The sequence below is a fragment of the Panthera uncia genome, chromosome D4, assembly GCF_023721935.1.
Source record: "Panthera uncia isolate 11264 chromosome D4, Puncia_PCG_1.0, whole genome shotgun sequence".
In the NCBI taxonomy this organism is placed as follows: Eukaryota; Metazoa; Chordata; class Mammalia; order Carnivora; family Felidae; genus Panthera; species Panthera uncia.
The window spans coordinates 90,795,514-90,812,079 of NC_064807.1; the positions used below are offsets into that span (position 1 = coordinate 90,795,514).

A 16,566-nucleotide genomic window follows, 5' to 3' on the forward strand; every position below is an offset into this window, starting at 1 on the left:
AGGAAGCAGACAGGTGTCAAGCGCCTTCTGCGAGCCCGGGGACCGCCCCGAAGGCCGGCCGGCCGGCTGGCTGACGTGGCTCCGCGCGCACCTCCGGCCCACTGCCCCGCGCATGCGCACACCCCCAGGCCGCCGCACAACCGGGGCACTGGCGGCGCCCCTCAGAGGCGCGCCCGGCCAAGTCCGCTTCCGCTCGCGTTCCGCCGCGCATGCGCGCACCCTCTTGGCCCTCGCGGCGCCCCGTAGCCGCGCGCCCAGCCGAGCCGACGCCAAGATGGCGGTTCTGACAGACGGAGGGCGGCCGCGCCGGGGGTCCCCGGGGCTGGAGCGGAACCGCCGCGGCTGAGCCCCCGAGCTGCCCTCGAAGCAGGCGCCCGGCCGCCGGGACCCGGGACATGGTGCGATCCGCGCCGGGTCGCCGTCGTCGCCGCCGCCGCTGAGCTCGCGGGCCGCGCCGGGCTCGGACGTGGGAGCGGGAAGATGTTTTCCGCGCTCAAGAAGCTGGTGGGGTCGGAGCAGGCTCCCGGCCGCGACAAGAATATCCCCGCCGGGCTGCAATCCATGAACCAGGCGCTGCAGAGGCGCTTCGCCAAAGGGGTGCAGTACAACAGTGAGTGCAGGCCGGGCGCGTTGGGTTCCTGCCAGGGGACGTGGAAAGGGGGGTCCGAGGGCACGCGTGGAGGAGGGCGCTGTCCCGCAGGGTCCGCAGGCCCGGGCTTTGGCGACTGGGACTTGGCAGAGACCAGGGCCCTGTCGCGCCCCCAGGGCCTGGCGGTCTGCGGGGAGATGTGGCAAATCCTGTTGCTCCGTGTGAGATGTGCTGAGCCCTTACCTGTGGCAGGTACCCTAGGGGTGTTCACTTGGGCTCGGGACGTGATGTCGGGAGGTGATGCCAGGCTGGAGACGAGGTCCTGGAGGACCCAAGGGGCCGGAGTGGGGGCGCCTGGGCCCGTGGCGTTCCCCTCTGACCGGTGGGTCATTCCCGAGGAATACGGGCACGTTAAGAAGTCTGTGCGTTTCGTTTGCACGGTAAAATTCGTCCAGGCGGTTCCCGGTGCGTTCTGCGGTGCCCTGATTGGCCCGGATAACCTCGTCCAAGAGTGATTCTTATATAACGTGGGGAGAGCTCTGTGGTCTGTGACGCTTGAAGGGGTGATGGGCTCCCCGTCAATGAACCACGTGACAACCTGCCCAGGGGCGGTGAGATCCAGCTGGATGTGGTGGTTTGAGCTTTGGGATTTTTCTTTGTAGACTTCGCATTCAGTTTGAAGAGAATATCATCTACGCCACGCGTTCCTGCCCCCCTCTTCTTTTTTTTTTTTTAAGAAGCATTTGTAAGGGATATATTTGGAAAAAGCTCCAGAAGGCACAGAGACTCTTATTGTAGGAGACTTCTCTTCCCCCGAGGGAAGGAGGAGTTATTTTCAGACGCCCTCAGAGCCCAGGACGTTTCCAGTCCTGTCATAAATTATGTAAAATGTATAGCTCCTGAGGCTGATGGTCCTCTTGGCCTCTTTTAAGGTTTTCCATCTGGCTGGCCTTTTCCTAGCATTACTTAAAGGACTTTTATGTTCTCTGGTTTTAAATTGTTTTCCTTTCAAGTATTTGCATATATTGCTACAAGATTTTGGGTTCCTCCCTACCCCCGCCCCCTTTGCCACTTTAAGGGGAACTTTCTGGTCCCTATGATGACATATTGAGGTGGTAACGTGCAATATTAAACTAATTAGAAAGACCTTTGTGCAGGTTTAATTTCTTTACATTTATTTATTTTTGAGAGACGGTGCATGAGTGGGGGAGGGGCAGAGAGAGCGAGGGAGACCCAGAATCTGAAACAGGCTCCAGGCTCCGAGCTGTCAGCACAGAGCCCGACGCGGGACTCGAACCTGTGAACCACGGGATCATGACCTGAGCCAAAGTAGGATGCTTCACCAACTGAGCCAACCAGGGCCCCTAAAGACCTCTGTGCAGGTTTTAAAGAGAGGTATTTTAGATGTAGGTGTATTCAACTCTCAATTTTGTATGTGTTTGTCACATTCAGAGAAGAGAATGGTAAGTCGAGTTACTCATTTGTGCAAAGCTTTAGAATTTCCATTTGGCTCCCTTATTTACTTTTATTGCTTAGAGTATTATTTTAAGCTTAATTCTAGTTGTGTGGAAATCAGAGCTGGAAACTGTAAACTTTTCACCTTCTGAAAAGCACTCCCTGACGGCACATCCCCTGGCAAGGGTGGTTAGGAAAAAGGGGGAGGTGCCATAGAGTTGTTCCAGAGAGGTGAACCCAGCCTCGGGTGGTTGGGGGACAGGCTGTGACTCCCTACAACTGCAGCAAAGGTGGAGAGATGGAGAGAAATCTCATTTAGAGGGAGATTGGCCCAGTAGGTGAACAGTGTGCAACCTGGAAACTTTGATTTCCTTCATTTATTTATTTTCCAAAATACCTTATTTAGGGGAGACCAGCCAGCAATCTGATGACTATAGGTTCAAGATATTTACACGCAAGGGCTGATGGTTCCCAAGTGTATCTGTTGCCTCTTACAGAACCTTGTCTCCTAGGGCAAAGTTTTCTTTTAAATTGCTGTGATAATAGAAATGATTCATGTCATATATGCAAGAGCCCCAGCACACACATCAAACTTAGAATCAAACCTGAATGAGACGTTGAACCATAATTATAGTTTGAAAGTTAATTGCGTTCAAAGTGGAAGAAAGGATGTTACCTGACTTGGTCTATCCTTTCTACTCTGGACACGATTTACTGGCCGCGTTTAGTGAAGAAGCTTGAACTGGGGCACCTTCCCAGGTCAGGAAACGCCAGTCGTAATGGAACTTGTCAGGACTGCACTCCTCACAAAGACAGCGTCCGGACACTGGGACAGCCAGAGTCCTGGCCAGTTGGATCTCAGTGCTAGAATGTAGAAATGGACTTAAACACTTTCTCACTGAAAAACCTTCTGAAAGGCTGATTTCAGGGTGAGAGCTTTTCTAGGGTAAGAAGGAAACGGCTTTAAAATCATATCAAGACTGTATGAACAGACAAGTCATGTTTGAAAAAGAACCAAAAAGAACAGCTAGGAATGAGAAACACGGCCGTTAAAAGCGAGAAGCCAGCAGTCAGGTGAATCAGCGTAATAACCACACTGAGGAGAGAATTCACGCCTGGAAGAGAGTTGTGTGGCCCAGGAATGGAGCACACATGGGGTACGAGTTTCACACAAGATTAGCAAGAACGGGGAAGAAGCAATATTTGAGGGAACGAAGACAGGGTTTTCCAGAATCCATGAAGTACGTGAAACTCCCAAGAAGTCCCGGTCCAGGGTTTTAAAAACATCCTGCGAGCGTTTCAACATCGAAGTCCAGGAAGCAGCCAGAGCCCAGCCCGCCTTCAGAGGAGCAGCCCACACGCCACCGAGGCAGCAGTCCCGTTTGCGGCCTGAGGGAGGTCCTCACCCGAGGAAGCAGTTACTCGCGAGTGTGTGTGCTTCAGCTCGTTTGCAGTCTGAGCTGGACCGTTTGCTGTGCACAGGCGCCCGCTGAAATAATACCAAGGGTGTGCGCCGGGCCGATGGAAACGGCGCTCGGGACACAGGGGTGGGGTTCAGAAGGCTAAGGTGAGCGCCGAGACCGGTGAATATGTGGGGCGAGATCCAAGCAAGTGCTGGTCGTGGCCATCACCGCGATGGTGACTAACATGGTCCAGGTGGAAGGAGGGACTGAACCCCTGGAGGGCCTCATGGAGCCCGGGACGAGCCGATCCGAGTTAAAGCATTGGAAAGGCCTTGCGCTGTTTACAAGGAAGATAAAGAGATTAATTAACTTGAGATGTATCACAGCAAATGTGAATGAATGGTAAAAATTTAAGTTACTGGGCGGGAGCGCCTGGATGGCTCAGTCCGTTGAGCGTTCCACTCTTGATTTCGGCTCAGATCGCGATCCCAGGGTTGTGGGATCAAGCTCCGTGTCAGGCTCCGCACTGGGCATGGGGCCTGCTGAAGATTCTCTCTCCCTCTGCCCCTCTCCCCCGTGCTTGCTCGCTCGCTCGCTCTCCCTGTCTCTCGATGAACGAATGAGTGAATAAAAATAAATTTAAAACAATACAATTCAGTGATCATGAACACCCCCACGTACTTGTGGTCACTGACTTAGGAATACGGTTTGAAAATTTAGGAAAAAAACAAAGAATAAGCCCCAAGAAAGGAGAAGGAAGGAAATGACCAAGAAAAAAGCAAAAACCAGTGACTCTTTTTTAAAAGAATCAATTGAAATGTTCACCAGAATGTAATATGGTGTGTGTCTGGTAAAGCAGATTCTGGAGAGATTGATAAAGAAAAAAGACAAATGTCACGAGTGATCAAGAGTACGCAACTATAACTGCAAGGTTTTAAAATACAAAATGTTCTGAATAATTTTGCGCCAGTAGAACGAAAAACTTAGAGTGGGCAGTGTCCTAGAGAATGGCCCCTAAAGCCGAGCCTGAGAAATACAAAATCTGACATCAGAGAGCCGAGCATCACACTGATGGAGAAGACACAGAGAGCAGGGGCACTCGGCCTGCTTCCTGCACTTGGTAAATCCTGCTGCCAAGACAGAGGAGGACAGTACCAAAAGGGCAACCGTCCGGTCCTGTCCATGAGCACAGAGGGAATAACCCAGTGAGAAGCCAGGAAATCGGATCTAGAAAGTCATCAAAATATTCATAACAAACCATTGTATCGAGACCAAGTAGGACTGCCCAGGAGTGCACAGATTAATAGAAAAGATACATTCCACGCTTTACCAGCGGGTTAAAGGAGAAAAAGCATCATAATCTCAGTAGGTGCAAGAAGATCTGATAAAATTCAACGCTCATTCGTGATTTACAGAAAATAAAAAGAGAAAACCCACTTTTTTTAAAGATTTTTATTTTTTAGTAATCTCTACACCAACATAGGACTCGACCCCACAACCCCAAGATCAAGAGTCACATGCTCCACCATCTGAGCCAGCTGGGTCCCCTGAGAAAACCCACTTGCTAAGAAGCAAACTAGGAACAGAAGGAGCTTCTTTTACCTGTTCAAGAGTATTTACCAAAACCTGCGTCCGTATGTACTAATGAGACATAGGAAGCGTTTCTTTTCAAATCAGGACCAAGGCAAGGACTCCCCTCTTTCACTGAGCTTTCCACTAGGATATAGAATTCCACCCAGCACAAGAAAAAATACAAGTGTGGAGCAGGGGCAGATACGTGCCCTTCTAAAGGGAAAAAATTAACATAAAAATAATGAATTTTCCCAGGGTGCCTGGATGGCTCAGTCAATTAAGCGTTGACTCTTGATCTCAGCTCGGGTCTTGATCTCGGGGTCATGAGTTCAAGCCCCACGTTCGGCTCTGCGCTGGGCATGGAGCCTACTTTAAAAAGGTGTGTGTGTGTGTGTGTGTGTGTGAAGTCTCCCTTTGTTGGGACACTGTTATGTGTAGGAAATGGACTTCTCATGCCTTCTTTACCACAGCGCCCAACCTCTGTTTCTGGCAGCGTGATAAAGTTAGTAAGCTGAACAGCCCTTCCCTTAAAAAACTTAAAAAAAAAATTTTTTTTTAATGTTTATTTTTGAAGGAGAGAGACAGAGTGTGAGTGGGGGAGGGGCAGAGAGACAGGGAGACACAGAACCCGAAGCAGGCCCCAGGCTCTGAGCCGTCAGCACCGAGCCCGATGTGGGGCTCGAACCCACGAATGCGAGATCATGACCTGAGCTGAAATCGGACACTCAACCGACTGAGCCACCCAGGCTCCCCAAAAAGCATTTTATATATATATATTTTTTAAATTTATTTATTTTTTTTTTTTTATTTTTGGGACAGAGAGAGACAGAGCATGAACGGGGGAGGGACAGAGAGAGAGGGAGACACAGAATCGGAAACAGGCTCCAGGCTCCGAGCCATCAGCCCAGAGCCTGACGCGGGGCTCGAACTCACAGACCGCGAGATCGTGACCTGGCTGAAGTCGGACGCTTAACCGACTGCGCCACCCAGGCGCCCCCCCAAAAAGCATTTTAAAAGTTTGAATAAAACATTTAGGGAAACGTCGACGCATCACTCAGTTCTGAACTCGGATAAAGGTTGTGCAGCTGTCTAGTGCACGTTTCTTAAAAGCAAAGGGGGTGATGTTGGGAGGGAGGCCAGCTCTGAAGCTGCCTTCTCCCTGAGGCACCTGCCTGACCCTGGCTGGGTGCTGGTCCCCGTGGGGCAGGAGGGAAAACCCTGAACCCATTCTAGAAGGGGCCTCTCCCAGGAGAGCCCCGCCCAAAGCCGGGTCTGTGCAAGCCCAGGGGGTGACCTCCAGGAGGGTTTGCGTCTGAATCATCCGTGTGGTCCCAAAGTCTGAAATGGAGGATTCACTTAAGGCCTTCCCAGGTTGTTAGCGTTCCGAACGACGGGCAGAAATATCACAGGTGCCTTCCGACGGCGGCTCCAGCCCAGACCCGGGAGAGGCTCCGGGGATAAAGTTCCAAGAAACCGGAGCTGCTGGTGGGAGATCAGGAAGCCGGCAGACACAGCAGCGGGAGCAGGGCAGGCTGACAGCAGGCCCTGGCGGCTTCAGGGGATCCGGTCGTGCACGTCAGCAGCACCGTAACAGCTCTGAGCGGGGAGGTCGCGACGCGGAGCGCGGGAGCGTTCTGTGGTGCATACAGCGTCGGGTCCCCTGCACGCCTGAAACTAACGACGTGTGGTGTGCCGACTGCCCCTCAGTGACAAAGTCAGTACGTAGAGAGTGTTTGAAGAAGTGGAAGAGGTTTCGGGAAGTAAGCGGGAATCCGAAGAGCATAGAAAAAGGCCAAGTAGGTTTGGAAAGGAGCCTGCCCGGGGAAGCTGAGACCAGGGAAAGCGCCACCACGAAGTGAGAGTCTGACGCCATCAAAAGCAACATCCGGAGAGCGAAGGACAGCCAGCTCCTGGCCCGCCGCGGGGACGCGCTGGGGGCTCCGCATCCGTGCTCCCGCCCTCGGGTGAGCTGCGCATGGTCTCTGTCCACCCACCCTCACCGAACGCGTGTCTCGTGTGGGTCCTTAACGTGGGGGGTGCTCTCCTAAAGCGACACGCTTCCTGCAGGGTGTTCAGGCTCGTGACAGGGACCCAGGGCATCCCCAGGGCTGCGCTGACAGCACAGACACGTCCTGGTGGCTCTCCCCGGTTCTGCCGGGTGTTTGGCTTCTGGCTGGAATCGCGTCTAGACTGCCCGCGGCCTTGAGGGCAATGGCTTGTTGTGTCCCATCTGGTGATGGGATAAAGTGGGAGCAAGAGGAACGCCCCTGGTCTGACTGGAGGTGCTTCAAGTTGAAAACAACTACCACGTCCTGATGGCAGAAGCTGGGAAGGGTGGCGGGGGGGGGGGGGGGGGGGGGGGGGGGGGGGGAGCTGACGTGGTGACCACGCTTCGCGGGATGAGTAGTGAGTGTCCGAGAACAGGGGGCCTTGGAGCAGGACGGGTTGCAGGAGAAAAAAGCCGGGCGGCGGCTGTGGGGCCAGGCCAGGGCTCTGGACAAGCCCCTGCTGGCCTCACCCAGCCCCAGGCTGTGAAGCACCATCCGCCGTCCACACTGCTGCGCCGGGCACCTGCGCGGGGCCCAGGAGCATCGCGGGGTCCCGGCGCGGGCTGCCCATCTCATCCACGGCTGCCCCGCCTGCCCCTCGTGTCCCCGCACTCGCTGCCTGTGGGCTCGCTCACTGCCGCGTGCGCACACCTGGCACACGGGCCATCACGTAAATCCGTGTTGGACCGGTACGGCACGGAACACGGGCTTGCTGCCGTAACCCCACGTGTGCGGCCTGGAAAGTGCTGGCGCTCTACAAAATTGTGTGCTAAAAATACCAGGGCTGTGAGAAAGTGGGTTAAGAGCAAACTACCAAAATCTAGGGAGCCTCCTGAGAACATCAGCTGCCGCCCGACCCCTCTGGCAGCCTGACCCTGACCCTGACCCTGTGAGTCAAGGGTCCCCAGGACATCTGGCTCTAGGCGAGACCGCTCTCCGGCAGGTGTGAAGTCCGAGCCCGGTTTGACTCCATCAGCACGGTGGGGGGGGAATGTTTCGGGGTCGTGGACAGGGAGGGAGAGCAGAGGGGCCGGGCTGCCGGGACACGGACGGTGTGGTCTCGTCCACGGGCCGAGCAGGGGCCCGACCCCTTGCGGGTGGTCTCCCAGCCAGGCCGCTCCCCGGCGCTGGGCTCCTCCCTGCTCGCCAGCCACGCGGGCCACGCTCTGTGTGGAAGGAACATGGGTGGCACGTGGGCTCCTGTCGGTGAAGTTAAAGTCTGCCGTTGGTTTGATTTGTTTACTCGATCTGTCCCCCCCCCCCCCCCCCCCCCAGTGAAGATTGTGATCCGAGGAGACAGGAACACGGGCAAGACCGCGCTGTGGCACCGGCTGCAGGGCAAGCAGTTCGTGGAGGAGTACATCCCCACGCAGGAGATCCGGGTCACCAGCATCCACTGGAACTACAAAAGTGAGGGCAGGCTGGGGGCAGGGGGGCGGGTCGAGGGTCCGCCCTCCTGAGTTGGGGGCCAGGTACCGCACCCTTTGTGCGGTCGGGGCTTCTGTTGAGGCTCCCTAGGCCTCGGTCCCTCGGAGACGCCTCCCCGGCTGTGGTGTCCTCACAGAAACCCCGGAGACCTTGAACGCAGAGGGCCGCAGTGGGGGCACCCGTTAAAGCCGTGCTTGGGTTGTCCCGAAATCCCCTCCCGCGGGAAGCTGCTCCAGAGACAGAGACGAGGCAGTGGTGGGGGCGCCTCGTGGGGGGCTGTGCCAAGACCCACTCGGTTCTGAGACCCTAGAGGCCACCAGAGGGCTCCAGTTCCGGGTTTACCACATGTGACGCATCAGGGAGTGCCGGGGGGCGGGGGGGCTGCTCCCGTTACAGCCGGCACTGCGCCCACATACGCTCCACCAGCAGGAAGGACCCCTCTGTCCCTTTGAGCCCCGCCCCTTCACCTTTGCAAGGTCGAGGTCACGCGACAGACAGAGCACGGGGCACCTCGAGGCCCCTGGTCGCAGCTGAGCTGCAGGCGCTGTTGCCCCCGGGACAGTACGGCGGCCCCGTGGGCGGCAGGGCAGTGGCTTTGCGGGTTCAGAAATCATGAAACCAGAGTCCTTTGAACCATTTTAAACATCCGTTTTTGTTGAAAAAAAAAATGTAGTTGTCAACACACGGGGTCTTTGTGGAAGTTCCCGCTTCCCGCCACGTCCCAGGACGGCTGCGTGGATCGGTGCCACCCCAGTCATCAGCTGGGGCTGGCGGGGCCTGAGGGCAGCCACCCACGGCACCCCTTCCCAGCAGGGGTGAAGCTGGCCGTGCCCCTCAGCCTGGGGCAGGTGTGTGGCAATTCCCCACCTCCCCCTTTTCCCCTCGGAACCCGGGGTGGAGCGGCGAGCCACCGTCCTGCGCTTGGGCCCTGGGCCCGGACTGGCCGTTCGCGGGGTCGGCCCCCTGGGTCTCCCGCACCCCTCCCAGGTCGAGCACCGCCAAGGAGGGTCTGAGGGTCTCTTCCCTGTGAGGAAAAGGCAGAGCACAGAAAGGCCAGTAGTTCTGAGCAAGCCTGGCAGAGGTGTCCCGACGACCTGCACGAGGGCCCCTCTCCCCTCAGGGGCCTGTCCTGGACCAGCTCCACCCACGGGTTGGGTGGAAACTTGATGCCGGGGGGCCAGCTAGAGTGGGCCCACGTCCCGGGGAGTGAAGTTGAGGCCGGTTGCTGGGTGAGAGTCGGGCCTGAGCACCATCAGGCCCACCGAGGCCTGACCCAGCACCCAGAGCCTGCTCCCCAGGTGCACCTGCAAAGAGCACCTGGCCATGTGGACCCGGGCCAGGGACAAGCCCGCCCCAGGGACACCCGCCAGAAATGGCTGGCATGTCAGCTGAAGACAGGCCAGGATTGCTCACTGCGCCTTGAGCAGGAGCCTGAAGGAGCGATGAGTCTCCCTGCCGTCCGGGGAGGGGCCGCGGCTCCTACAGAGGCCGTGGGGGGTGGGGCGGGGAGGCTGTCCTTGGAGAAGGTGCTGAGGGAGGAGCGCAGTGTCTCCTGGCGGGGGACCCACCCTTGAAGAGTGGGAACAAACCCGGACACCTGGGCAGCCCCTAAAAGCCCCTCTGCCCAGAAGGTCGACGGTCATGTCGGGCACTAATCTTTGTATCCCCCCGTCGTAGCCACTGACGACATCGTGAAAGTTGAGGTCTGGGACGTAGTTGACAAAGGTAAGTCCTGTCTCTTTATTACAAGTACATTTTCCTGATGCTTCGTCCGTTCTGCGGAGCAGATGTCCCCCCTCCCCCACGCTCACGCTTTGGGCGTGTCCTTGTGTGAGTCACGGGAACCTCTGGGTTCTCCGCAGCCGCAGGGCGGGCACAGGAGTGTGTGACCAGAAGGTCTGCCCCCAGGAACAGCCAGGGGCTGTAGGAGGTCTGGGCTCGTGCTGCTCCCCTGAGTTTCTGCATCTGAGGCCGCTCCCTCCTGCATCCAGGGTGGTGGGGCGGACGCACAGCAGTGACCTGTAGGGACCTCGGCCTCTGCTGCTTAAATGCGCATTTCACGCACTGGGACAGAGCACGTGGCCGTGGGGCAGACACGGACCGGCAGCGGGTGGGCCCCAAAGCCAGATGCCCGCACGAGGCTGTTCCAGAAGCCCTTCCTGCAGTGCCCCTCATGTAGTGCCCTGGGCCCGGAGCTGAGGACCAGCTCCTGGGCTTCTGAAGCTGCCGCCCTCTAGGGGCATGCGCCCACGTGACTGCTGCCCCATGGTCGCTGACGGCAGTGGTGTCTCTGTGCTCTCACAGGGAAGTGCTCCAGCTGTCAGGACCACACCCCAGTGCGCCTGGTGAGGGGGGCGGGCATGCTCCCCCTTCGGAGCCCTCTCCTTCCCTCCTCTGTGTTTCTGGGCAAGAGCCCCTATTCCTCCCTGGTGCCGGTGCCCCGTGTGTCCCCTGTGCTCCCGAGCACGGTGTCACCCCTGGCCTGGGAGGCTTGCCGTAGCCACAGGTGTCCTCAGCGAGAAAGGACAGTCTGTCTTCTGTGAGCTCTGGGTTCTGGTGCCGAAAGTGCACACCCCTGTCCCCTCACCATCGTCTTCGGGTTTAGGTGGGTGTAGGTTCCCAGGCCCGACCCGGCTGCTGTAGGACAGCCTGAGGGTGAGCGGGAGCTCCAGGCAGGCCAGGAGGCTTAAGCCGCGGGGCCCCTGGTGAGTGCTCAGCATCCCTGCAGCTCCGTGTCGCCTGGTCCCCTCCACCACCCCAGCCCGTTGCTTGTGGGACAGGGTGTGAGCATGCACAGCAGCAGAGGGCATCGGGTTTGAGAGCCTGGTGGGAAGTGCAGAGTGGCAAGGAGGCGAGGCCCGGCGAGTCTTGGAGCGCCCCGAGAAGGGAGGGCACCTGGGAGCAGCCTTGTACCCCAGGGCAGCGGAAGCTCACCGAGAGTGTCGGTGGTGCTGGGATGCGGCCCTGTGGCCCGGGAGCGGCCACCAGGAGGGCGCACTGTGGCCAGCTGCCATCAGACAGGGACCGCCCGCTGCGCCCCATGGGCCCCAAAGGCGGTCAGAGGGTCAAAAAGAAGCTGTGGGGACAGGCAGCAGCTGGTGTGAACGCGCCCAGTCTATAACGGTGATGGTGTGGAACTCTTTATTCCTCAGGACCCGCTGGAGTTGGCTTTAGCTCCTTGGGGCCGCTCGGGGCCGGGCCCGGCTCGGCCGGCACCAGCACCAGCTCAGGGAGCCTCTCTGGCCTCCAGTGCCGCACCTCGCAGGCTGGGCCGTGCCAGCCTGCGCCGGCCGGCAGCGCCCTTTCAGGGCTGGGACCTCTGTCGATCCGGGAAGGAAGTGCCCGAGTTCGAACCAGAGCCCGGGTGGGGGCTTTAGGGCGATCTTGCTGAGCGGCCCCGAGCCCTGCCGGATGTCCCTCCAGTCTAGGCCAAGTTCTTGGAGCCCCTCAGGGCCTCTCCTGGTGGGGTCGGCGGCTACAGCTGCCAGGAAGGTCTCGGTAGGGTGGCGGCCGCTTCCTGGCGCTGGTGGGTTTGCTCCAGTGCCCGCTGCGGGGGCGTGGCTCCCCGGGCCTCCTCCTCAGTGGAGTACGGCGCCTGCTGGAGGTGGGGGCCGGGCACAGGGTGGGATGTGGGGAGCCGCGTCCCTCCCCGGAGCCACAGTTCCCTCTGTGACTTGTCTGTCTTCCGACCAGGGAAGTGCAGGCGGCGAGGTGACGGCCTGAAGGTGGAGAACGACCCCCAGGAGGTGGGTAGGCCGTGTCCGGCCACGGGGCCCACCGCTCAGATGGGGGTTGGGACCCTCCCCGGGGCTCCAGTGGCACCAGTCGGCCCCACTCCTCGTGCGAGCCTGCGCCGCCCACGGCTGTATTTGGGGATGGCTGGGCCTGCCTAAGCTGCTGGCCTGCAGGGAGTTTGAGCTGAGGGCTGTCGAGGTGCACTGGTCAAACCGTGTGGCCCCACGCGCACGTGGGCACGAGTGTGGCTCTGAATGGGCTCTCGCTGTGGCCACCACTCTTGACACAAAGAAGTCGGGCAAACCGGCACCCCTTCCCTTCGAGGGAGGCCTTCACGTTGTTCCCAAGGGCCCTGCTCTCTGTGTCCTCCTGCCCGTAGATGGTCTCACGATTGGCAGGCAGCCTCCTTGATCCCCTCTAGGGCAGGAGGGGTAAGTGACCACCTGGTCCAGGTCCGTCTGGCCCTTTGTGTGACACTTTGCCCCTGGCCCCAGCACCGCAGCCTGTGTGCGTGCAGCCCGCGGCCCTGTCTGTGTGCTCTGGAAGGTTCTTTGCAAGTGTCTTCCTCAGTTCTGGAATGTACACCTTGCAACGGGGCGCCGGCTGCTCCAGCCCGCTCGTCCCTCTGTGTGGCGTGAAGTCTGTGAGGCCTGCGGGTGGGATGCTGTTGGCCGGTAGAGAAGGCCCCGATCAGAGACAGAGCTGATGTGGCCCCGGAGCCTGAACTGTTCACTACTAGACCTTTTGACGCAAAGTTTTCGGACCCCCACCCTGGATAATCTCGTCTACGTGGTTTTTTTTCCCAAAACGAAAATAGCTGTTGTCTTTTCAGATTGTGAAAGTCCTGTTCAGCCATTTCCAGGAGGAGACCGGGTTCTCGCCCCTGGGACTCTGCCCGGAGCACCCTCTCTTACGCCCAGTTCTCTCCTGTCCCTAGGCGGAGTCCGAGATGGCCCTGGACGCCGAGTTCCTGGACGTGTACAAGAACTGTAACGGGGTGGTCATGATGTTCGACATCACCAAGCAGTGGTAAGGGGGCACTGGCCGGCAGCGGCCGTCGAGGCTCCTAGGGCCTCGCCACCCAGAGGGCTCCCCCTGCAGCCCAGCGGGCGGTGGTTACGCCGGCATCGCGGCTGGTGCCAGACCACGGGAGCCTGTCCGTGGTCGTCGTGGGCTCCAGCAGTTCAGCCGCCGGGAAGCGGAGGCCCAGCCGTCTCTGGACGTCTCTGTGTGGCGGGCGGGCCGGGTGGGGGTCACGGCCCCGGGGGAGGCGCACCTCCCACAGCCCACGGCCTTCCCTGAAAGTACCACGCGACGTCTGGCGGGATCGAGCGACCGCTTGTTTGGGGCTCCCCGAGGACACGCCCCACATCCTTTGATCACGAGGGGGCGCGTAGCTAGAATCCCAGCGAAACGCTACAGAGCAGGCTGCGGGGAGGAGCGTGGGAGCGGGCCACACGGGCGACACGAGCGGACTCCCCGGTCCCGCCTCTGCATCAGCCCAAGGTGGGGGCTGGCGAAAATGGCCTGTGGGGTCTAGCTCCGCCTTGAGATTCTCATCACCGCATACGTAATCCCGCCACGAGAGGCTGGCACGGGCGTCACTTGGTGCCGGCCAGGTTTTCCTCAGGGCGCTGCACACACAGATTCCGTCTTCGGGACACAGGCTCTTATACACGCATCCGCAGACGCTGCGTTTATCTGAGGGCACGTTCGCGCACGGTCGGAGGCGCCGGCCTTGCGCAGGTCAAGCTTTCACTCTCGGGAACCCGGAGGGTTCAGGCCCAAGGGATCTGATGGGGCCTCCCGTCAGCCCTCCGGCCTGCGGGGATGCGGTCCCTCCCGCCGGGGACCCATCACTAGCACGTGCATGGGAGGCCCCTGGGTGGCAGCGGGCGCACCTCGGAAGCGTGCAGAGCAGGGCGGTGGCCCCCACGGACAGACGTGCCTGTGCGAGAGGCGGCCACCCTGCTCTCCCGGGGTCGGCGCCAGGGAAGGCCGGCGTGTCTCCCGAATGAGCCGCAGTGGTCCCTGCCGCCAAGGCACCTAGAGGTGGTTTCCCCGCCTAGAATCTGTCAGGGCGCAGCTCTGGGTAGGCCCTCGGCATCCCCGAAGCTCCCCGCGGCCTTTGCCCAAGGCCAGGAAGGCCCACTGGGGGGAGCAGGGAAGGGGGGGGGGGTTGCTGTGTGTGAGGGGCAGCAGGAGCCCGCCCGCGGGCCTGGGGCAGGGACGGCAGGGGCAGGTCAGCCCGGACGGGAGCAGCCGCGGCACCCTGCTGGTGGTGCCACTCTGTCTGGAGCCTTCCCACGGCCAACGAGAATGGCTCCTCTGAGCCCTCGTGGGGCGGCGGCGTTTTCGGTGGACCGCGTGGGCCGGAGCCAGGCCCGCGTCGCTGGGCCCCGTGGCCTCGGACAGAATGCCGGAGACGGGCCCCAGGGCGGGAGGCGGATGCCCTTGGTCCTTTGATGACGGTTTCAGTTACTGCGCCTCCCGGGAAAATGAAGTCCAGTCTGTCAGCACGGGCGTGCGTGTCCGCATCGTGCCCGGTGGCGGTCTCTGGGTCGGGACGCGCTTCGCACCACGTGTTGGCCCCACGGGGCAGCCGTGCCCCACAGGGGGTGCAGAGACACCTCACCAGAGGGACTCCCAGGAAAGGAGGTCGAGAGAGGCGGGAACCAGCGGGACCGAGGGCTCGGCCCTCCCGGCTCCGTGCGCTCCGGGCGAAGTGGCGGGTGGTCGTGTCACAGCTGACCCCGAGGACGTCTCTCCTCACCTGTACCCCCTCAGGACCTTCAACTACATTCTCCGGGAGCTTCCCAAGGTGCCGGCCCACGTGCCGGTGTGCGTGCTGGGGAACTACCGCGACATGGGCGAGCACCGAGTCGTCCTGCCCGACGACGTGCGTGACTTCATCGACAACCTGGACAGGTGGGTGGGTGGCCGGGAGACCTGGCACCTGGGACGCCCTCCTGCCCTCCCTCCTGCTCCTCGGACTCGAGGCCCAGCCGCGTCCCAAGGGGCTCAGACTCCTCCCCCCTGCTCCAGCAGGGGCCCTGCTGCGGGCAGCGAGGGTCAGAGAGTGACTGGCAGGGGGTCTGCCGAGGGCAGAGTGGCTTCCTGGCACCAGGCAGGCCGGGTCGGGGCTGGGTGTCGGGGTGATGCGGTGAGGCCCCCCTCGGGGGCGTGGAGGGCTGGCCGGCCCGGGTGTGGTCCGCGTTCCAGAGGGGCTGAACCACCCCCCCCCCACCAAGCTTCTAGAACCTTCTGTTCCTCCTGCACACAGGCCCCCGGGCTCCTCCTACTTCCGCTACGCCGAGTCCTCCATGAAAAACAGCTTTGGCCTGAAATACCTTCACAAATTCTTCAACATCCCGTTCCTGCAGCTCCAGGTGAGTCCATCCCCCGGGGGTGGAGCGGCAGCGCTCCGCCCGCAGGTGCCGTCCCAGTGCAGGGGCAGGGCCGCCCTCCCGAGCAGAGCCACAGCCGTCTGCCTGGAATGCGGCCGCCGTGAGGGCTCGCCGTGCCGGTGCCGGCGGCCCCGTGGCGCCCGCTCCCTCCCCCTCCGTCCCCCTCCCTCCCCCTCCGTCCCCCTCCGTCCCCCTCCCTCCCCCTCCGTCCCTCTCCGTCCCCTTCCTCTGCTCTGCTGCTAGCCTGAGACCCAGGCCTTTCTAGAATTTTCACAGATGCGGCTGCAGGAGAATGCAGGGATCCTTAAGATGTGTCAGGCCGTCTCTGACCAACAAGCCAGGAACTAGACGTGCGGGCCGGCGGGTGCCCCAGCCCCTCTCCCCCTAGACCCACCCTGACCCCTGCCATGGGCTTCACCGGGCCTGCTCGGGCCCCCCCGCCCCGGGGGGGCCCCCCCCCCCCCCCCCCCCCCCGGGGGGGGCCCCCCCCCCCCCCCCCCCCCCCGGCTCCTCTGACCCCGCCGCGTGGCAGCGGTGGCCCCCCCGCTGGTGCGTAGCTGCGGGGAGAGCCCCGCCACGTCTCACCCCCACACACACCGCGAGCACAATGCCTGGTATGCAGCCTGCTGAGTCCAGGAAGCACGCCTGCCCTGTCTCGTTTCCTTCCTCCCTTCCTCCTTCCTTCCTTCCTCCTTCCTTCCTCTCCTCCCTCCCTTCCTTCCCTCCCTCCCTTCCTCCTTCCTTTCCTTCCTTCCTCCCTCCCTTCCTCCTTCCTTCCTTCCTTCCTCCCTTCCTCCTTCCTTCCTTCCTTCCTTCCTTCCTTCCTTCCTCTCCCCCCTCCCTTCCTTCCTCTCCCTTTCTCCCTTCCTTCCTCCTTCCTTCCTTCCTCCTTCTTTTCCTTCCTTCCTTCCTTCCTCCTTCCTTCCTCC

At 60.5% G+C, this 16,566-nt stretch overlaps 1 protein-coding gene across 2 annotated transcripts in view; it reads left to right on the forward strand.

Moving 5' to 3' along the window:
- The first annotated feature begins 240 nt into the window (after positions 1 to 240).
- RABL6 (RAB, member RAS oncogene family like 6) overlaps positions 241 to 16,566 on the forward strand; it is a 23,504-nt gene continuing 7,178 nt past the window's right edge. The window contains exons 1-7 of one of the 2 annotated variants that reach the window (XM_049631789.1): positions 241 to 610; positions 8,343 to 8,477; positions 10,173 to 10,220; positions 12,189 to 12,241; positions 13,168 to 13,259; positions 15,018 to 15,158; positions 15,514 to 15,619. In XM_049631789.1, coding sequence (XP_049487746.1) covers positions 481 to 610; positions 8,343 to 8,477; positions 10,173 to 10,220; positions 12,189 to 12,241; positions 13,168 to 13,259; positions 15,018 to 15,158; positions 15,514 to 15,619 — 705 coding nt within the window. In that variant the 5' untranslated portion in view covers positions 241 to 480. The remainder of the gene's footprint in view (positions 611 to 8,342; positions 8,478 to 10,172; positions 10,221 to 12,188; positions 12,242 to 13,167; positions 13,260 to 15,017; positions 15,159 to 15,513; positions 15,620 to 16,566) is intronic. The other variant, XM_049631793.1, reaches the window with a different exon arrangement.